This window comes from Leptonychotes weddellii, chromosome 2 (assembly GCF_054177405.1).
Source record: "Leptonychotes weddellii isolate Sample4059 chromosome 2, ASM5417740v2, whole genome shotgun sequence".
Taxonomy (NCBI): domain Eukaryota; kingdom Metazoa; phylum Chordata; class Mammalia; order Carnivora; family Phocidae; genus Leptonychotes; species Leptonychotes weddellii.
Genome location: NC_138370.1, coordinates 33,586 through 57,086, shown reverse-complemented (window position 1 = coordinate 57,086; position 23,501 = coordinate 33,586). Strand labels below are relative to the sequence as shown.

Below are 23,501 nucleotides of genomic sequence, written 5' to 3'. Positions count from 1 at the left end.
TCTTTTCTGTTTTGGGGGCTCCTCCTCCTAGTCATTCTGTTGATGGGTGTTTGAGGGGAGGTATAGAGTCCAAATTATTGACCAGAACCCAAGCAAGATGCACCTGTTTTCTTGGGACCTTAGGGTTGCTGGCCTCTTGTTTTCCCAGCCTGTCTTCTGTGGGAGGGGCCTGCCATGCTGTTACTCAAGCAACCTTGTTTGGGCGGAGTTGCCCTGCGCCCCTGTGGTGGGGGATGGGCTCAGTGGGAATCAGTCTTTGGGGCTTTCATTCTCTGGCGCCTTTCCCTGGTGGCTTTCCGCATCTCTTCCGCGAGTCAGAGCAGAAGAGACCGTTTCCAACCCTCTGCCTCAGAGCAGAGAGATCACAGTCTGTTCTTCAGTGAGCTCTCCAGGCCACATTATCTCTGTTTCTGTCCGTGCTGCTATAAACTGCAGTGTCCTGGGTTGTGCGCCCCTCTGCAGCGCTCCCAGTTCTGCCTCCAGGTCGGGGCCTGTCTCTGCCCTTTGTGCTTCTAAAACCGGCAGCCGCTCCCAGTTTGTACACACGCGACTCTGCCGCTCCGGGTTTCCATCCTGGGGACTGCAGTTCACATGCGCGCGACCCTGCCACTCTAGGATTCCGCCCTGGGGGCTGCAGTTCACAGGCTCGACCCTGCCGCTCCAGGTTTCCATCTGGGGGCTGCAGTTTGCTGGTGCAACCCCGCTGCTCCGGGTTTCCGCCCCAGAGGCTGCAGTTCACAGGTGCAACCTCACCGATGTGGGTTTCCATCCGGGGGCTGCAGTTCGCCTGCGTGCGACCCTGCCGCTCTGGGTTCCACCCCCGGGGCTGCCCTAGAGTCCTTTCCCCACCACTACTGGTCTGTGAGTCTGTGCCCGTCGCAGTGCACGAGGCTGTCGCTCACTGGCTGTGTAGGATCCCCACATCCAGGCCCTCCTGCTGCCATTTATCCTCCGATATCTGCCCATGGAATCACAGCTCCCCACTTCATACCTCAAAACCAACCGCCTGCGATATTCTGTTGTAGAGATCCAGATCTTCTTACATCTCAGGCTGGTTCTGTGGGTGCTCAGAGTGGTCTGGTGGATATGCAGCTCAATCCCGGGGACCAGTTGAAATAGGGTCCCCTACTCCTCTGCCATCTTTCCCCCTCCTGTAATTAGGTTCTTATCCATTCATTACTTTGGTCTTGCTATGATGCTGACCTATTATCCTCACAGAAAGTTCTTCTTTGTCTCTAGTGATGTTCCTTGTATGAAAGCCTATTTTCCTTTCTATTTATTTTTTTATTATGTTATGTTAGTCACCATACAGTACATCATTAGTTTTTGATGTGGTGATCCATGATTCATTGTTTGCGTATAACACCCAGTGCTCCATGCAATACGTGCCCTCCTTAATACCCATCACTGGGCTAACCAATAAGCCTATTTTCCTTCAGAATAAAGCAACATTCCAGATTTCTTATGCTTTTTATTCCCATGGGATATTCCTTACCTCCTTAACTTTTTACCTATTTTTGGCTTTATATTTCAAGATTTTCTATTCTACATAGCACATGGTCTATCCCATATGTTTTTTTATTTCAAATAGCCAACATATAAAACATCATTGGTCTCAGATGTAGTGTTCAACAATTTATCAGTTGCATATCCCATATAAGTTTTATTCATGACTTTTGTTCTACAAAAATAAAGTGATCTATGAATTGCTCAATGAATGGCTCCTTCCTTCTGACAGAGAGTCATAGGTGTGGCAGAGAAGAGATTATTGCATCATGTGATAAGAGAATGCACTCTAGTTCAGTCACTATGACATGTCCTCTGGTCTCTCTCTACATACCATGCACTGTGTTAAAGCAGAGAACACATATTACATCTCTTTGTGCCTCCCCTGTGATCATGTGATTACACATTATGCTTTGTGGAGTCTGATCACATGCCTGACAAATAATTCTGTTTAGAACAACAACTCAAGCTACATGGATTAAGAAGAGCTCTAGCTTGGGAAGAGTAATCCTGACATTCTCAGGCTGGGTTTTCTGTTCAGCAGCTGCATATGACCAATTCTCAGCCTGGACTTTCTTCCTGGATCATCTAGAAGTCAAACTTTTCTTTCCATATCCAACCTAATGACTTGTCACAGCATGGGTTCAGAAGTTATTTTGAAATGAAGGAATATTGCATGGACAATCTGAGTTCACACCTCTTCTGGCTCTCCAAGCAGTCTTTCCAAGTCCCCAGGATCTGGTGAATATAGGCTTTTTTCTTTCCCTGAATGTCCATCCTTTAGCTGGATACTGTATGGCTCTGGACAACAAGGTATCAGAGGAAATCCAGCCATTGGATGTTGTGAAGGTGAGCAACAGAGGTCAAAAGTCCACTAAGGAGTCCGGAACCAGTGAGGGTAACAATAATCCAGGGCATCAGTAGTAGGTAAGATTCAACATCAAGTTCATTCAGTGCTTCATTGGAGGACATGTTATAGGATTCCTAAGGACCAGAGCCAATGCTGAAATTTGACTGGCCTGGGAATATTAAGTTAAGATGGAATAGGATATATGGATATAGAGAAAATTTACATATAAGAATTGGTTTCTGAGGGGCACCTGGGTCGCTCAGTCAGTTAAGCATCTGACTCTTGATTTCAGCTCAGGTCATGATCTCAGGATCATGAGATTGAGCCCCACGTCCAGCTCTGTGCTCAGTGGGGAATCTGCTTGAAATTCTCCTTCTCCTTCTGCTCTTTCCCCTGCTCCCAAGGGTGCTCTCTCTCAAATAAATAAATAAATAATAAAATCTTTTTAAAAAAAGAATTGGTTTCTGAGAAGAAATACAAGAACCCCTTTCTGAAGTGCCTTTCATTGTTATTGATAGTGTATAACCCTGGCTCAGGGTAAGATGGGAAGGACAGAATTATGTCTCCTGAATTAAAAAAATAAAATGCAGAATTATGACTTGTGCGTCTTGCTATTTGAATTGTGCATTTGTAAAGATCCACACTTGTGACCAGGAATTTTGAAACAAGGATTTGACAGTAGCTTCACTAGTCACTTCTCATGCCTGTCCAGCACCACCACCACCCTTTACTCTCCACCACCATCATTTCCCTCATTACCTTTCAACAAAATATAAGCCAAGTCTACAGCATCTATTGAACATCTGCTGTGAAGAAGTCATTGTGAGAAGTCTTGAAAGGGTGATCCATCAGCACTATTGAATCTTAGATATAGATGCACCATTTGTTGTAATAACAATCTAGTAAAGTAGTTTACAGAGCTTTGCCAGAGTTATTTTGGTTGGTATGTACTTTTTTATTCATTATTTCTGTTCTTTTTGGACAGAAATAATGTCCAGTGGACAGATCATCTAAACAGAAAATCAATAAGGAGATGAACGTTGAGACTGCCAACCCTCCATCTTTCTGACATATACCAAAGAATATCCCATGTGATTTAATGTATAGTGTACTAACCTCAGTCTCAGTGATGAATATTTTTAACATTTCCATTTTTAGAGGCACTCCAAAGAAATAAACCTTCAAAAGTTGGAAATCTAGGTTAAATTCATGTCCCAATAATGACAATACTATCATCTTTATCCATCTAAATGTTAACTATAACTCTGCATGCCTGAGTTTTCTCTGAGGCTTGCTCCTGTGTTTGTTCAGTTAAGGTTAAGTATATATCAATAAGAGTTGTTCTGCCTTTGAAAAACTTAAGGCATCCCCAAATCTCCAACTGGGAATTCCAGATAAAATTCGCTCTTTCACTATAAAATATGTTTCCTCTTTAATCCTTCATTGGGCAAGATCTCATCTACTCTGCCTCAGATACATAGAACATGGGTATCCATGAAATGCCTCTGTCTTGCTGTTAGAATTTGTGCAAAGGGAAACACACTCCCTCCTCACTTTCTAAGATCTGATGGTGTAACACAGAGCACTGACCCAAAATTTTGTGTCCAGATCAGGTAGATAGAACTGGGAATTTTCACATCTGCAAGCTGGAAGGTAAAGAATTTTAGGGTGAGAGAGAGAGCTCAAGGGTGCACATTAAATGATCCTTAAAGGTTTATGTTAAATAATAAGAAATTACTGGGGTGCCTGGGTGGCTCAGATGGTTAAGCGTCTGCCTTTGGCTCAGGTCATGATCTCAGGGTCCTGGGATCGAGTCCCGCATCGGGCTCCCTGCTCCTTGGGAGCCTGCTTCTCCCTCTGCCTCTCTCTCTCTCTGTCTCTCATGAATAAATAAATAAATAAATTTAAAAAAAAATACTCTTTAAAAAAAAAAGAAGAAGAAGAAGAAATTACTGGTTCTGAGGTCAAAAGATAGTTGAATATTAACAATTACATTTGGTTCAACCTGTACATGGGTACAGCCTATGCTACACATTTCATTCTGACTAGAGTCATATGCTGAGTCTCCAACCATTCTAAGAATTCTTGGAAAATGTGACCTTTTAGGATGTATTTCAGTAAGTGCTCTTCCATAAAACACCCGCCCCATTTCCAGGGCACCTGCCTTCACTAAACCTTCTCCATCAGTTTTCATTTGTCTGGCAATTTGAAACTGACTTTAAAGGTTTTCTGGAAAGCAGCAAATCCTAGTCTCTGAATGCCCCCAACTTTTTCAAGCTGATTTCTTTTCACATGAAAAACATAAAGACCAAACCTTGTTTTGATGCATTTTTAGAATAAACAGATCTGAGGTGCTCTTTCAGTTTGGCTGACTTCATATTTCTATTCAAAAGAATTTTCCACCCCAAAGCCTGAGGCCCACCTTGTTAAAAGTGCAGGCTCCACCCACATGCCCTTAGCAGATACACTTAGGTTGGCCATCCTGGCAGCAGCTGCTCCAGGTCTCAGTTAGCAAGCACACCAGTGTATATCTTCTTAAAACGCAACACTCACCTGCCAGGGACAAAATGCTGCCCAAAACAGTTAAAGAGAGCCACTGTAGACAACTGAATTAAAGGGAAAAGAGGCAAGAACACAACAGAGACATTCAACTCACACCAGAGACACTCCCTGGAAGACCAGGTCCTGGAAAACAGGAAACACTGCACTGCAGGACATTGCAGGATCTCTTCTTCATAATAATAGTAATAGTAGGGGACTTTAAGACCCCACTTAGATCAGTGGACAGATCATCTAAACAGAAAATCAATAAGGAAACAGTGGCTTTGAATGATACACTGGACCAGATGGATCTAACAGATATATTCAGAACATTCCATTTTAATACAGCAGAATACATATTCTTACCAAGTGCACATGGAATGAACATTCTCTAGAACAGATCACCTATTAGGCCACAAGATAAGTCTCAACAAATTCAAAAAGATCAAAGTCATACCATGCATCTTTTCTGAATACAACACTATGAAACTAGAAATCAATCACAAGAGAAACTCTGGAAAGAACACAAATGCATGGAGGTTAAACATAGATGCAAAAATCCTAAGCAAAATACTATCAAACCCAGTGCACATCACAACACGTGCCCTCCTTGCACTGGTGTTATATGTAACTAATGAATCACTGAACACTAGTTAGTGGCTAACTAAACATAATTTAAAAAGAGAAAGAAATGCGTACCTTAAAATAAATTGTTTTGTTGCAGTGAAAAAAAAATACTAGCAAACCAAATCTAACAATACATTAAAAAAAAAAATCATTCACTATGATCAAGTGGAATTTCACCCCAGAATGTAAGGGTGGTTCTATGAAAAATCCACAGTGAACATCATACTCAATGAGGAAAAACTGAGAGCTTTTCCCCTATGGTCAGGACCAAGATAAGGATGTCCACTCTCAACACTTTTATTCAACAAAGTACTGGAAGTCCTAGCCACAGTAGTCAGACAACAAAAAGAAATAAAAGGCATCCAAATCAGTAAGGAAGAAGGAAAACTTTCACCATTTTCAGATAATATGCTACTCTATATAGAAAACCCTAAAGATCCCACAAAAAATCCACTACAACTGGTAAATGAATTCAGTAAAGTCTCAGGATGCAAAATCAATGTACAGAAATCTGTTGCATGTCTATATACTAATAATGAAGCAGCAGAAAGAGAAATTAAGAAAATCATACCACTTACAATGTCACCAAAAATAGTAAAGTATGTAGGAATAAACTTAATCAAGGAGGTGAAAGACCTGTATTCTGAAAACTATAAAACACTGATGAAAGAAACTGAGGAAGGGACAACAAAACGGAAAGACATTCCATGCTCATAGATTGGAAGAACAAATATTGCTAAAATGTCTATAATACCCAAAGAAATCTACATACTTAATGCAATCCTTATCAAAATATCAATAGCATTTTTTACAGAATTAGGACAATCCTAAGAATTTGTATGGAACCACAAAAGACCCTGAATAGCCAAAGAAATATTGAAAAAGAAAAGCAAAGCTAGAGGCATCACAATTCTGGACTTCAAGTTATATTACAAAGCTGTAGTGATCAAAACAGTATGATACTGGCACAAAAACAGACACATAGATCAATAGAACAGAATAGAAAACCCTGAAATAAACCTATAATTATATGGCCAATTAATCTTTGACAAAGCAGGAAATAATATCCAATGGGAAAAAGACAGGCTTTTCAACAAATGGTGTTGGAAAAACTGGACAGCCACAGGCAGAAGAATGAAATCGGACCACTTTCTTGCACTCTACATAAAAATAAATTCAAAATGGATTAAACACCTAAATGTGAGGCAGGTAACCATAAAAATCCTAGAAGAGAGCACAGGCTGTAATTTCTCTGAGATCAGCTGTATCAATTTCTTACTAGATATGTCTCCTGAGGCAAGAGAAATAATAGCAAAAATAAACTATTAGGACTTCATGAAAATAAAAAGCTTTTACATGGTGAGGCAATAATCAACAAAACTAAAACGCAACCTCTGAAATGGGAGAAGGTATTTGCAGATATATCCAAAAAAGGTTAGTATCCAAAATATAAAAAGAACTTACACAACTCAACACCCAAAAATGCCAAATAATCCAATTTAAAAATGGCCAGAAAACATGAACAGACATTTCTCCAAAGAAGACACAGAGAGGGCCAACAGACACATGAAAAGATGGTCAACACTACTCCTCATCAGGGAAATACAAGCCAAAACTACAATGAGCTATCACCTCACACCTGTCAGAATGGCTAAAATTAACAACACAGGAAACAATAGGTGTTGGTGAGGATGTAAAGAAAAAGGAACTCTTGGGGTGCCTGGGTGGCTCAGTCATTAAGCGTCTGCCTTCGGCTCAGGTCATGATCCCAGGGTCCTGGGATCGAGCCCCGCATCAGGCTCCCTACTTGGCGGGAAGCCTGCTTCTCCCTCTCCCACTCCCACTGCTTGTATTCCCTCTCCCACTGTCTGTCTCTCTGTCAAGTAAATAAATAAAATCTTTAAAAAAGAAACCACCAGCATTTTTCACAGAACTAGAACAAATAATTTTAAAATGTGTACACAACACAAAGGACCCCAAACAGCCAAGGCAACCTTGAAAAAGAAAAGCAAGCCTGGAAGCAATACAATTCCAGATTTCAAGTTATATTACAGTAGTTGAGAATATCACCCAGTGCTCATCATATCATGTGCCCTCTTTAATGCCCATCACCCAGTTACCCTATACTCAACTAATGAATCATTGAACATTATATCAAAAACAATGATGTACTACACCTTGGTTAATTGAATTTAAGTTAAAAAAATTAAAATATTTTTAAAAATCAAGTTATATTACAAAGCTGTAGTCATCAAAACAGTATGGTACTGGCACAAAAACAGACACATGGATCAATGGAACAGAATAGGGAACCCAGAAATAAACCCACAACTCTATGGTCAACTAATCTTTAACAAAGCAGGAAAGAATATCCAATGGAAAAAAAATACAGTCTCTTCAACAAATGGTGTTGGGAAAACTGGACAGCAACATGCAGAAGAATGAAAGTGGACCATTCTCTTACACCATACACAAAAAATAAACTCAAAATGGATTAAGTACCTAAATATGAGACAGGAAACCATAAAAATCCTAGACAAAAGCACAGGTAATAATTTCTCTGACATCAGCTGTACCAATATTTGTCTAAATATGTCTCCTGAGCCAAAGCACATAATAGCAAAAATAAACTGTTGAGACTACATCAAGATAAAAAGGTTCTGCACAGCAAAGGAAAAAAATCAACAAAACTAAAAGACAACCTACAAAATGGGAGAATATATTTGCAAATGATATATCTGATAAAGGGCTAGTATCCAAAATCAATACAGAACTTATCAAACTCAACACACAGAAAACAAAAAGTTCAGTTAAGAAATGGGCAGAAGACATGGATAGATATTTCTCCATAAAAGACATACAGATGGCTAACAGACAGATGAAAAGATGCTCAACATCACTCATAATCAAAACCACAATGAGATATCATAACCTCACACTGGTCAGAATTGCTAAATTTAATAACTCAGGAAACAACAGATGTTGGTGAGGATGCAGTAAAAGGGAAGCCCTCTTACACTGTTTGAGGAATGCAAACTGGTACAGCCAATCTGGAAAACAGTATGGAGGTTCCTCAAAAAGGTAAAAATAGAGCTACCCTATGATCCAGTAATCACACTACTGGGTGTTTACCTAATAAATACAAAAACACTAATTCAAAGAATACATGCATCCTGATGTTTATAGCAGCATTATCTACAATAGCCAAAATGGAAACAGCCTAATTGTCCATCAACAGATGAATGGATAAAGAATATGTAGTGCATATATACAATGGAATATTACTTAACCATCAAAAAGAATTAAATCTTGCCATTTGCAATACATGGATGGAACTAGAGGGAATCATGCTAAGTGAAATAAGTCAGAGAAAGACAAATACCATATGATTTCACTCATATGTGGAGTTTAAGAAACAAAAGAAGTGAGCCAAGGGGGGAAAGAGAGAGAAACAAACCAAGAAACAGACTCTTTTTTAAAGATTTTATTTATTTGAGAGAGAGAGAGAGCAAGAGAGAGAGCACTAGAGGGGAGAAGAGCAGAAAGAGAGGGAGAAGCAGACTCCCAGCTGAGCAGGGAGCCCAACACAGTGCTCCATCCCCAGACTCCGGAATCATGACCTGAGCCAAAGGCAGATGCTTAACCAACTGAGCCATCCAAGTGCCCATGGAACAGACTCTTAACTATAGAGAACAAACTGATATTCACCAGAGTGGAGGTGGGAGGGGGAATGGGTGGACTAGGTGGTGGGGATTAAGGAGTGCACTTCATCGTAATGAGTACAGGGTGACCTACAGAAATGATGAATCACTATATTGTACACCTAAAATTAATATTACACTGTATGTTAACTATACTGGTATTAAAATTAAAACTTAATTAAAAATGTCTTTACCAGTCATAGAGCACAGTAAATATTTGCATGTGGAATATGTCCTTACACAATGTACACATCTGAATCTGCTCTAAAATTTTGCATAAAAAAAGGAGGTATAAGTCTTTGAAACAGGGTTGGCAAATGCAGAGACTGAAGCTATATGATTGCTACATGGGGTTGCTATAATTTTCTCTCCACTTTCATATGTTTGAAATTGTCCACAATAAAAGAAATTAAAAAGAAATAAATAGGGGCCCCTGGGTGGCTCAGTCGTTAAGCGTCTGCCTTCGGCTCAGGTCATGATCCCAGGATCCTGGGATCGAGCCCCGCACTGGGCTCCCTGCTCGACAGGAAGCCTGCTTCTCCCTCTCCCACTCCCCCTGCTTGTGTTCCCTCTCTCGCTGTGTCTCTCTCTGTCAAATAAATAAAATCTTTTTAAAAAAAAAAGAAAGAAAGAAAATGCATTCATCTTTAAGTTTTAAAAAATATTGTAGAGCCTTAGACCAGGCAATTGAAGTTCTAAAGATTTATTGAAGTAAAATCTGGATGCAAACTATATTCATATGGTGAAAGAATTGCATACAACTAAAAAGATCCCACAATTGTACATTATTTAAACAAATCATGTTTAGCCATTCTAAAAAACCCAAAAGAGTATGTAAGTACATACTTATTGAAATAGAATAATGTTTAAGACACAGTGTCCAGTAGAAAACCAGATTACAAAGTTTCACAATCCACACACAATACTAGTAGCCAATATTTCCAGGTCAGCTTTCTGTTGCTACTTTTGTGCATCTATTTTTTCTATTAAATATACATAGACTATTTTAAAAAGAATAATAAAAGATAAAAGTAAATTTTAAGTTAGCTTGAAAATTTTTGATCATTTTTAGAGTAACTATAGAATGTTTTACAAAGGGAAAAGTCAAAATAGAACAAAGTTCTTCCTCCCCAACAAGTCCTGAAAGACACCCCAATGGAGACATCCAAAGTCCAAATAAAATATTCACCACCATTCTCCTTCAATCAGGTGTTTCGGTGTGCTTAATATACAGAAGCCTTCGCAATGCATGATGAACCTCCTTATTCCTCAGGGTGTAGATCACAGGATTGAGAAGAGGGGTGACCACAGTGTAGAGCAGGGCAAAGACCTTGGAGAGGAGCTGGGAGTGGATGGCAGAGGGTGCAATGTACAAAACCATGAGAGTTCCATAGAAGATGGACACAACTGCCAGGTGGGAGGAGCAGGTGGAGAAAGCCTTTCGCCTCTGGTTCCCCGCAGGGACCCTTAGCACAACTACCATGATCCGGGCATAGGATGTCAGAATCAGTCCAAAGGGGGCAGTGAGGCAGACCACAGAAAGAATGAATGTTGTCATCTGGGTGATGCTGGGATCCGAGCAGGCCAGGCCCATCAAAGGCATGAAGTCACAGTAAAAGTGGTCAATGTGGCTGGGGCCACAGAACCTCAGTTGGCCCATTAGGGCCACAACCAGTCCATCTACCATAAAGCCAGAAAGCCAAGCAATGAGCACCAGCCTCAAACACCCTCTGGGCCCCATCAGGACGGGGTAGCGGAGTGGATAACAGATCGCCAGGTAGCGATCATAGGCCATGACGGCCAGCATGAAGCATTCAGCCGTGGCTAGAGAGCCAAAGATAAAGAACTGGAGCAGGCATCCGGCCACAGAGATGGCTGCCTCCTGCAAGAAGCCCTGCAGCATTTTTGGCACCACTGTGGAGGTGTAGAGGATCTCCAGGAAAGACAGGTTAACCAGGAAGAAATACATGGGTGTGTGGAGACTCTGTGAGCTAACCACCACCACAATGATTAGCATATTCCCCACAACAGTGGAGACGTAGATGACAGTGAACACAATAAAGAAAAGGAGATGCAGCTCAGCTATGTCATGGAAACCAAGGAGGACAAATTCTGTGATAGTTTGGTTTTCTAGAGCGACCATTTCCATGGGGATCATCCAAGCTGCTCTCTGGCAGAGATTAAGGGAGATATTCTGGTGCATCTCTTCTCCTACACCAACTCCGAGAAAACTAGGGCTAAAATGAAAATGATGAGAGTGAGTCTCCAGAACAAAAGTCCCTTGCACGTCCTCACCTCTCCCTCTTTGTAGTGGCTTACTCCTTGTCCAACTCCTGTTCCTGGAGCTGTCCTTAATTGTGCATGTTCTCCATGGCTCCAGAGAGTTCATCCAAACACCAGTGCAGTCTTCAGAGCCCTCCACCCTATTAATTCAACCCAGTGTTTCTGTGACACAGTGAATCCACCATCCTAATCTGTAGAACCACCCACACAGCCTTCCTCCTGAACAACACCCTCCAAATGCCCGCTAGACACACCCTACCCTCAGCTCAAAATCAGCATGATCAAACACAAATTCCTCTATCCTTCCCAACCACAACCAAGCAAGTGAGTGGTACAAAATTCTGCTTTGATACTGAGCTTACCATATCATAGTCATTTTCATCTGAATTTCCTCTCCCGTTCCCCACGCCCAGTCAGTGACGTCCCTCACACATTCCCTCCTCCTTACACACCACTCATTTCAAAGCCCCTTCATGACCATCTCAGCACAGTTACCTCTGTGTGGCCTGCTAGTCCCCAATTTTCCCTCTCCCTTAGCAAGACAGTCTTCTTTAAATGCTTGTTTCATCAAGTCATTCCAGATTTTATAGTGGAAATGTGATCAATGATAGTGCTGGGAAGTATAGGTGCTGTGGGAACAGAGACCAAATGCAGAGGAGTAGAGGAGGTGTGAGAATCTGGTCAGGGAAGGCAGCTTGTAGGCTCAGTTTTGCAGGACAGGGAAGAGCTGGCCAGGCAACAGGCAGGAGAGTGGGCAGAGCATTCCAAGCAGGGGAGGCATCCATGAAAGCAAAGACATGTCATTGAATTTTGAAGATCTAAAAATGGGTCTGTGTACCTACAAGGAAAATCTCCTATGCTATCCAAAGTGATGTGTGGGGTTTTATATTGAAAACAGTAAGAGTACATCAAATGATTGAGAGCATAATGGAAAGATACAGAAACAAACCCCTTATATTCATTTATACATACACACACACACACACACACACACACACACGCATACCAAATCCTAACAATGTTATTTTTTAGGCTGCAGGATTGATAAGCATATATTCTGTTTATTATCACATAAAATATAAGTTCTCTTTAATACAGAGAGGCTAAAACATCAGTTGCCTAAGAGGTGGACCTGGATGGCTGAGAGCCAAAGGTGGGTGGGAGACTTCACTTCACACTATTTTGTACTTCATGCCCGAGGCCACATCTGCCTTTTTCATATAATCCAGAGTCCCATTCCCCTGCCTGCTCTGACTATGAAATATTCGAAGGTCCAGTTTACATTTCATCTTCTCCATAAAACCTCCTTGACCAGTAGAGCCCTTTACTTCTTGAGCAATCATGCACTAAGTATATAGTGTAGAGAAGATATTATGCCAGGTGCTGAGTATTCTAGGTCAAATGAAACCGGTCCATATGCTCATGAAGCTTACAATCTTATGTAGAAAATGGACACATCAACAAATAATTGCAATACACTAAAAGAGAGCTCATGGATCTAACCTGTAAGAAACACTCCTGGGGGGTGGGGTGCCTGGTTGGCTCAGTCGTTAAGCGTCTGCCTTCGGCTCAGGTCATGATCCCAGGGTCCTGGGATCGAGCCCCACATCGGGCTCTCTGCTCAGCGGGAAGCCTGCTTCTCCCTCTCCCACTCCCCCTGCTTGTGTTCCCTCTCGCTGTCTCTCTGTCAAACAAATAAATAAAATATTAAAAAAAAAAAAAAAAGAAACACTCCTGGGAGGAAGTGACCCTGGACTGATGTGATGGCTGTGGAGAACAGAAGATATGGAGGTGAGGACATTTCAGGTAAAAGGAAAATGAGCTGTAGAAACTGAGGCCAGAAACCACATAGAATATGAAGAGGGGAAAGGGGAGTCAGGGGGAAAGTAGCCAAGGACAGTTAAAAGAATTTCACTTCTGGAGAAGCATTAGGATTGAGGCAAAGAACATGGAAGGTAAGGATGGAGAGGTGGTCCAGGACCAGAGCACAGGGGTCCTGTCCTGTCACAAGGAGGAACTGGAGCTCTATCCTATAGGCACCAGGGCACACCTGAGGCTTTTAGAAACTGGGAAGATGGGGTCCACCTGCACTTGGATGGTATTGAGGAAGCTGGGCCCAAGGTAACAAGAATGGAAGAAGGAAGATTCCACACAGCTGGAACCTGGGGAGCAGGTGCACTGCCTTGAAGTGATCATTCATTATTCTGTTGTTTGCACTTTCTCTTCCTGGGAAAGACTGCTAGTTCCTCTATCACAGAGATTACAATTTATATCCACCACACTCAGGAAAGTTCTAAACAAAGATGAAGGCTCAATAAACACTGATGTTTAAAACCACCTGTACCACAATTAAAGCCCATGTGAAGTGGGGCTTCTGCACTCCATGGACCTAGAAATCCCAGAAGTTTTGTTACTGTCCTATTTCATATTCTATACCTCAGTGTTCTTCCTTGTGGTATGAATTTGGCTTTCCTTTGAGGACCTCCTGTAGCCCCTAGATCATTTATGCAACCCAAACCCAATCTGAGGGGTGGGTCCTTTCTACACCATTGCTCTCCCAGGAGAGGAAGGAATGCAAACCAGTCCAGAACCTTCAGTCATAAATAACTCACCATCACCCCAGGAATCAGTGCCAAAAGTGGATCATACTGACACAGCCATTTATCCCTATAGTGGACCAAGATTTTCATACCTATAGATTCCACTTATTCACTCTCCAGGTCATAAATGAAGTGGAATCCTTCTTTCTTGTGGCAGCATTCAGCTGGCTGACACCAGAAAGAGGTGGAGTGGAAAACAGCAAGATGAGGACAAACATAAGGTTAATGATTTTGTTGTGAAATTCATGTGTGCCTATTGAAATCCATCTCATGACTTTGTTCATGAAGGGAGCAATGTTTTATTTCCCTAACTCCAACTATCCTGGAGAGGAACCAGGATTTCAGGAAATGGATTTCAGGGAATGCAGAGTGAGGATGAGAGCAAGTCAGGTGAACCAAAGGAAATGAAGTCCCATTGACCTCCAAGTACAAGAGCATCAGCAGTCAGAGGCATATGTCCCTGGGTGGCAATCTCTAGGGCACCATTAAGACCTCAGTCTTGGCAAAACCCAGCCCCCCCATACACATACACAATATGAGGAGAACAAACACATTACAATGTCCCCAACACCACTGACCTTCATTATGCCACTGAATAAATGTTAAACAATGCCAACCTATCCAGGGATGTAGTCAGAAAAACAAGAGATGAGAATGGAAACAAAGGGTGAAATACAAATGTTAGGGGAGCTTGGGGTATTAAGCCATTTTCAAAAGGCCAAGGTGGTGTCATCCACCTATACATGAGTTAGTCAAACTCAGTTTCCATCCCCAGTGGAATATCTAATTTCAATTACTGTGTGTATGGTCTCAGAATCCACTAGCAGAGCTTCTGGAAATATGGTTGTATTCTATCTCCCAAATCAGATTGTTCTTGGGAGTTTTTTTAAAAGTTCATTCTTGTGAAAACTAGTTTTATATTGTAAGATAACCCTCGCCTTTCAGGCCACTGCATCCCAGACCTGTTTTTCAAGGAGTGAAGGAAAGCAAAGAGGTATGGGGTGTGTGCAGGGTCACTGGAGGAGAGGTCACTATGCCCCAGAAACAGAGAGGGGCGATCAAGTAGGGAAGGAGCTGAATTTTGTGCTTGAAGACCCCATTCTAACAGGGAGGGAAGTGAAAACAGTGCAAAATATCCATTTTTTGAAAAACACCCAATCACAGGCTCAACCCTGTACAGATAAAAGTCATAGCAGGGGGTCCTCAGTTAAAAATATCACCATTGATGGAAATACAAACTGAATTTTAATATTTCTTTGGAAAATGAAGAAAATGTATTCCCATATATATTGTAATATCTGGTAAACATGTTATTTTTATAAACAGAAAACAATAAATAAATTTTCATTTAGTTTGAATTCTTAATTTAACTCTCTTTAGTCTTCTTTGGCATTTACTCTGTAATAAAGTAGAAAATATACTAAATTTTTTTAAAGAAAACATAATGACATTAGGCATATCCCAGATCTGTTATCCCATGAGAAAGAGGATAAATCTCCATCATGAAGGAAATTGGTGTGAAGGTGTCCTACTCCAACTGCGGCTGCTTCATGAAGATCTACGGTCCACCTCCAGGAGACAAGGAAATGAGCAGGGTACAGAGGGGAGATTGAAAACCATCATCTTAAGGTCCCAGTGATAGAAGTGGCAACAATAGGATTCTGGAGGAACACTGTAGAATTTCCTTAAAAACTTTTGAAAAAGAGACTTTTTGACTCTCTGAGTTAAAGGAAATGTGTTACTGATTAGAGGAGAAAACTCTGCAAAGAACAATTCTTTAGATTTCTAAAAGAATCTGTGAACTAAGCTGCAAAGAATTATACAAAAATAGGAAACTCACCTGAAATAGCAATCCTAAAGGAAAACCGTGAGTAGGAGAATATGTGCTAAAGTGGGCTGAGGGCTTCAGAATATTGACATTTCCTGCCTTCATTGCTCTCCCTCTGTGAGTTCAAGCTGACGTCATGCAGGGCACTGATTAGCAACGGCTCACCAGTCACTCTCAGCACCCTAGACCCATTCTCTCCTCCACTCTGCGTCTCCTCTGCCAGCACCCAGACTCCTGTGACCTTTCCTTGTAGGTCCTTCCTTTATCACAGGGAAGCTGACAATTGCCCAGAGGGGAGAGGCAAGCCCCTGAGAGCCAATTACAGATTTTCTGGAGAGCAGCCCTAAATGCACAAGAAAGACCAGCCTCCTGAGACACTTGTCTCTTTCCAGAGGAGTTTCCTGAGCTGTTGACTTGACCAGAAATGGAGCAGAAACCAAGAATCAAATCCACACAGGGACTGATGCTCTCCCCCAGCAGCTCATTCCCAATCCCCAGTCTCTTCCACCAAACTCATCACAAAATTCCCCAGAGTTGTCTGAAATATCCCTCTACCACCACTAAAAGTGGTCCTCCCAGAACCCTGCTCTGAACTCACTCCCTATCATGCTGCCTCTAAGCTCAATCACCATGCCAGACAATACAGCTGACCCTTGGATCATCATGGAGCACCAACTCCCATGCAGCTGAAAACCCATGTATAAATTTGACTCCCCAGAAACTTAACTACGAATAGCCTACTGCTGACCAAAAGCTTTACCAGTAACATAAACAGTTTATTAGCACATATTCTGTATGTTATGTGTATTATACACAGTTTCTTACAATAAAGTAAGCTAAAAGAAAGAAAAATGTTAAGAAAAGGAAGAGAAAACACATTTACAGTACTGGACCGTATTTATAAAAAAAAAAAGTCTGCATGTAAGTGGATCCGTGTTGTTCAAGAGTCAACTGTATTTCTATAGAGACAACCCTTCAGAGGAGTGTTTTATGTAGATGGTCAGAGGTTGCCAGAACTGGGCCTTCTTTTAGTGGAGGGAAGCTGGCATTTCACTACAATGTCCAAATGTCACAGCAATCCAACATGTCTTAAGAGTTAACTGGTTTCAAGCTTATGTGCTTCTTGCTTGCTGACCTAAGTCTGTAGCAGAAATAGTCTACTTTCCTTGAGATTTGCAGACCACTGGCCTTTTAGGAGTGAAGGACCAGACTTTCCCAAAGATAAGGCCTGACCGCATTCAAAAACAGCTGCCACAGAGTCCAGCAAGTCTGTTCAGGGTCATGTCCACATATGAGTCATGGGCTAGGCACCTGCTCCTCCCACATGTATCCCCCTCCCTTTCTCCATGCCCTCCCCTTTATAGCCCCTGGTCTCACCTGGACAGGAAAGATGGTCTTTGAGATATTAGTTCACCATCTTCCCAAGTTGCTGGCTTTCCTTTCCCACCATCACTTGTCTCTGAGTATTAATTTTCAAGCGGCAAGCAGTTGAACCTAAGTTGGGAAATTGTTCTCTGTCCATAACATAAACGGTTGTATGGCCTTTCAATATCCTCTGAGTGGGACGTCTGCCCAGCACATCTACTGCTTTGTAAGTAGTACATACCCAAGATGTAGTATGAATGTTGTTAACCTTAAAAAGTTATTTTTAGCAGCTAAAATGGGTGTATTTCGGAATAGCAGAGAATTGAAATTAAGGACATGCAAGCCACCACATGTTAAAATTTCAGCACCTAGGAGAGTTCTCCACACCTGAGAACCTGGAGGGTGGACTCCACCTTACCCCCGCACAACACACCTATGAGGAGTCTCATTGTCAAAGCCTGTGGTGAGGAACACATGTCTTGGATATTTTGTACTCTCCCATCAATTTCACATATGCTGTTTTTTCTCACAGCTGTTTTTGTGGTTGATATAAGGTACACTAATCATCTTGAACAGAACAACTTGGACATAATCCAAACCAAAGGAAGTTCAAGATTGTTGACACTCACTTCATGACCCTGACTTGCAGCAAGGCTGCTCCAAACATAAAACTGATGGGAACACACCACTTCAGAGAGGAGTCAAGTTTACCATTGAAAGTGTGAATCTTCTTAACTTTGAGAGATAGTTGACAAACATTTTTGTCAAAATAGATTTTATTGTCTTGTTGAGTCCACAGGTCCAGAATAAAATTCCATGGTGAAAGCAAAGATCGTTTGTGGGTAGTAGATGTTGTACTGCTAATCATCCTGGAAAGAGATTAATCTTGGGCACGAAAATGAGGCCTCCAAAATATGGTGTGATATTAGCAGGAAAAATATATTTCTACCTCCCTTGGTGTGCTGAGGTCAGTTTGGCCTAGACTGGGTGAAAAAGTCACGAGCAGTCCCAGATGAGATGGGTATACCAGGCAAATTACCTGGCCAGGCAAATTACCAAGGACAAAGACACTCAGGTACATGGGGGACAGTATGAGAGCAAATAGTTATCTGCATCATCCTTATCTCCCATTAAATTAAGGCTACAGCAGATTCTCCTATAAGCTACAACTTGATCTAAATGGCACAAAGGAGGATTCTGGAATGGCCTGTTACCTTGCTTACAAAAAGCAATTACAGGGGCCAGCAGTCACCTTCCTCACAGCCAGGGTAGGGAAAGAGATGCCAACCATGCAAACAATGGCTAAGCAGAGGGAGGCAGTTGGCACTGTCACAGAGCAGGATCATGAAGGCACAAGGAGGACACTGGGCAGGAAGGACCAGAGAAACCCATTCTTGAACACACCTTGCCAACTCTCAGAATTGACTAAGGGACAGTTCAGGGGGACTAACGTCAAGCTCAAGCCTGATGACCATCTATATCATTGTTGTTTTGGTCACATATACACCCCACTTTGTATCATTAATTCCACTTGTAAGAGAAGCACACATTCCCATAGGCCCCCATGTTGCTAGGATACTTCACAAGCCAGAGGGCAGTATCATTACCTGAGTATTAGCTCCCAAGCCCATCTGGGGCACCTTACACAACTTGCATCCAAGGAGCCTTTAACAACAGTGTCTCTTGAACCTAACTCAAAATATTGTCTTACCCCATATCTTCCAAGGCTTCTTGAGGATTAGCAATTCATTTTCCTACAAAAGAGATGGTATTCTATCCAGCAAGATTTATCAAGATAAATCATAGTCTTTGTGGTTTCTATTTAAGGATTTACACATTCTTGCATTTAGCTTTCTTCTTTACTAGACTACAAGCTGAAAGTAAATAGTGGCCAGGGCAGGTAATATATGTTGTTCACCTTTGTTTCCCATGCACATTAGCTGTTTCATGAAAGATTAGTGAAAGCATAATAAAAATACATGAAGACATGAATGAATGAATAAAAAATTGTCATTTTATTCATAATCCCTGGCCTTGTGAAAATGTATTAAACAGTATCAAATGGAAATAAAACACCACAGATCACCACAGTAGAGATCAGAATAGTCGATCCTCATTACTTGTGGACTCAGTATTTGTGAAATGGCCTGCTCTCTCATATGTATTTGTGTCCCCCAAATCAGCACCAAGAGCATCTTCCCAGTCAGGTGTGGACATCTGAATCTGTGATAGGCATGTTCTCAGGGGTGTTGAACAAGATGAAGATCTCCCTCTTTTTCAGTTCCCATACTATAAACATAAGTCCTTTACATGGTATATTGTAATGCCACATACTTTGCAATTTTGGGGTGGGGGTGTTGGTGATTTCACAGTTTAAAATGGCCCCAAGTACAGTGCAGAAGAGCTGCCTGATGTTCCTTAGTGCAAGAAGGCTGTGATGTGCCCCACAGAAAAAGTACATGTGTCAGATAAGCTTTGTTCAGCCATGAGTTATAGTGCTGCTGTTGGCTACAAGTCAATGTTCATAAGCCATACCTATTAAATAAGCTGTCTTTACGCCATGAACACTGAAAACAAAGTTATATATTGAGCAGTTGATAAAAATGTGAGCAGAAACCCAGCCCTGAATTTCACCTAGAGCAAGAGGGTAATTCAGAATTAGCCAGTTCAGTGTTCACAGCAACTTTATAGAGAGAATATAATTACCACAAAAATGAGAATCAGCTATAGAGGTTAGAGAACCAGTCCATGATTAACACACCCAGTCTTGATAATCTGACAAAACTGTCTTCAAATTCCAAATTTGCCAAGTTTTAAGTACACAAATTCGTCCATGTGTTAACTTCGGTTTCTTCATTTTATTTTTTTTTTTAAGATTTTTTTATTTATTTATTTGAGAGAGAGAGAATGAGAGAGAGCACATGAGAGGGGGGAGGGTCAGAGGGAGAAGCAGACTCCCTGCCGAGCAGGGAGCCCGATGCGGGACTCGATCCCGGGACTCCAGGATCATGACCTGAGCCGAAGGCAGTCGCTTAACCAACTGAGCCACCCAGGCGCCCGGTTTCTTCATTTTAAAATGAGATTACAATAGTAACTTCATAGAGTTCTAATGAGAAGTAAATAATATAATGTTTATTAAGCACAGAACACATTTTGGCACATAGCTATCACACAAATATTCACTACATTATCCCTTTTACAGAATAACTCGAAATATTGGTCTAGAATTATTAGGTGAAATACCAGAATAAGCTTCAAAAGAGGCTCATAGTAAAATTAGTTAATACAAAGGCCTATCCATAGAAATGCTAGAGAACAAAAACGTGGAGCAACCAGGCTTGTCTGCACCAGCTAGGATGCTCTGTTTACAGCCAACTGCAGCTCACCACCGCATCCTGTGGCGGCAGGCGGCATTGTCACAACTTCCTGCCTCTCACCAAATTGCTGCTCACCACTGCCTCCAGTGGCAGGAAGGGGCATAGGCTGGGTTTCCTGTTTGGGCTCACTGCAGCTCACCATGCCTCCAGTGGCAACAAGCTGCACGGCCACATCTTCCAGCATCTCTCACCCTGCAGCTCAACAGTGCTTCTAGTGGTGACAAAATGCACTGTCATGGCTTCCTGGTCTATGGTTCACTGCAGCACACCACTGCCCCAGTAGCAAAAAGCAGCGCAGGCAGGTCTTCCAGCATCTCTCTCACTGCATCCACCACTGCCTGCCCTGGAAGCAAGCTACACTGTCACGGCTTCCTGTTATATGGCCACTGGAGCTCCCACTGCCTCCAGTGGCAGCAGGCTGCAGTGACATGATTTCCAGAGTCTCTCGCACTGCAGCTCAACACTGCCTCCAGTGGCAGCAATCTGCTCTGTCACAGCTCCCTGTTCCGTGGACACTGAAGCTCAACACTGCCTCCAGTGGCAGCAAGCAGCACTGGCACGGCTTCCAGCATCTCTCGCACTGCAGCTCACCACTTCATCCAATGGCAGCAAGCTGTACTGTCACGTTTTCCAGCTCCTCATGCATTACACCTTAACAGTGCCTCCAGTGGTGGCAAGCAGCACTGTAACGGCTTCCTGTTATATGGTTCACTGCAACTCACCACTTCCTCCTGTGGCAGCAAGATATACTGGCATGTCTTCTTGCATCTCTCGCACTGCAGCTCACCACTACCTCCAGTGGCTGCAAGCTGCACAACTGTCACAACTTCCTGCATCTTTCCAACTGGAGCTCACACTGTCTCCAGTGGCAGCAAGCTGCACTTTCATGCCTTCCTGTGTCTGTTCAACTGCAGCTCCACAGTGCCTCCAGTGGCAGCCAGCTGCACTGTCACGCCTTCCTGCATTCCTCACACAGAATCCCTATCATTCCACTAAACGAATCTCCTAGAAACAACATTGTTCCAATTGCTTAATTGAATGGACATTTTTCAGTGTTTACTGTTCTTCATCTTTCTGTACCACTCGATGTGGACCACAAGCTGAGAAACTTTGTGCCAGGGATTGTCAGGCTCCTCAGGCTTTCAGGCCCAATACCAGCCAACATGTTTCCATTGCAACTGATGTTGAACAATGGAACTGCACATGCTGTCTCCTCTGACATATCCAAAGTGTACAACTAAGCCCTGGCAGAACTTAAAAAATGTATGGGAGTGTGATTGGGATCAGCAACCACCATCCACACCAGCACACATTCATCACAAGTGTTCAATATAGATTACTGACATAGAGAAGCCAGTCTGAAAAGAGAAAACATGTCATAATCTGAAACTGAAGAACTGAATGGCCTCTACAAAGCATAAGAATGGGGGGAGCGGCGGAGAGAGAAGGCAAATGAAACATTCTAATGGTCTTACCTATTGAGGAAGAGGGAGGAAGTAAAGCATCTGAAAACCTCTCCTCCCATGAAGAGACGCAGCAGGGGGACAAAGCAATTGGACTGGGGACATGGGGGTCCTCTTTCTTCCACATAATGGTTGAGAAATTTGTTTGTAAGTGTTACAGGGATGGTAATAACCATTAATGGAGTAGGAGAGTAGAAAATAGAACTTCTTAATTAACCAGAAAATTCTAAGGAAAGAATAAAGAATCAAACCAGGAAAATAAAAACTAAGGAAATATAAGAAAAAAACAAAGTGAAACAATCAATAATTAAAAAGTAGATCTAAAGCATAAAATTTAATGAAGCAACTAAAATACTTATTATGAATGAGCTCAATTCCATTAAATAGGAATTGAAGACTGCATGTAAAATGTATTGTTTATAAAAACAAGTCTTAGCAAGTGTAATAAAGATTAAAAATAAAAAGCAAAATTTCAGCAAATGCAAATAAAAATAAATCTGAGGTGGCAATATTAATATCAGAAAAGGTAGAATTTAACTTAACAGCACAAAAAATAAAAATAAGTAAAAATAAACAAACTTAAGAATACTCATCAGAATAAAGAGGGGCATTATATAATACATAATTTAAAATAAAAAGCCATTTTAAAAACCACCATGATAAAGAATATGTGGCGCACACACACACACACACACACACACACACACACACTGGCTGGAATATTACTCAGCCATCAAAAAGGATGAAATCTTGCCATTCACAATGACATGGATAGAACTAGAGTATACTATGCTAAGCGAAAGAAGTCAGTCAGAGAAAGACAAATACCACATGGTCTTACTCATATATGGAATGTGAGAAGGAAAACAGATGAACATATGGGATGGGGCCAGGGGGAAGGAAAGAGAGAAATAAACCATAAGAGTCTTTTAACCATAGAGAACAAACTGAGGGTTGATAGAGGGAGGTGGCTGGGATATGGGCTAGACGGGTGATGGACATTAAGGGCACTTGTTGTGATGAACATTGGGTATTGTATATAAATGCTGAATCACTGAATTCTACTCCAGAAACCAGTATTACACTTTATGTTAACTAAGGAAATTTTAAATTAAAAAAAATATATATAAATAAAAATAAAATACATTTTAAATAACCATCATAGTAATCATAAATTTGATTAACATGGAATAGTGAAAGGGTGCCTGGGTGGCTCAGTCGTTAAGCGTCTGCCTTCGGCTCAGGTCATGATCCCAGGGTCCTGGGATCGAGTCCTGCATCGGGCTTCCTGCTCGGTGGGAGGCCTGCTTCTCCCTCTCCCACTCCCCCTGCTTGTGTTCCTGCTCTCGCTGTCTCTCTC

The 23,501-nt window shown here is 41.8% G+C and overlaps 1 protein-coding gene across 1 annotated transcript; it reads right to left on the bottom strand.

Moving 5' to 3' along the window:
• Positions 1 to 9,830: 9,830 nt before the first annotated feature.
• On the bottom strand, positions 9,831 to 12,193 carry OR11A1 (olfactory receptor family 11 subfamily A member 1). Its single transcript, XM_006742013.2, has one exon. The coding sequence runs from the start codon at positions 11,612 to 11,614 to the stop codon at positions 10,427 to 10,429; it is 1,188 nt and encodes a 395-aa protein (XP_006742076.2). The 5' UTR covers positions 11,615 to 12,193; the 3' UTR covers positions 9,831 to 10,426.
• Between the last annotated feature and the right edge of the window lie 11,308 nt (positions 12,194 to 23,501).

Bases quoted from the DNA above. Each gene is read 5' to 3' on its own strand.
- OR11A1 (XM_006742013.2), bottom strand. From the start codon at position 11,614: ATGAACTCTCTGGAGCCATGGAGAACATGCACAATTAAGGACAGCTCC.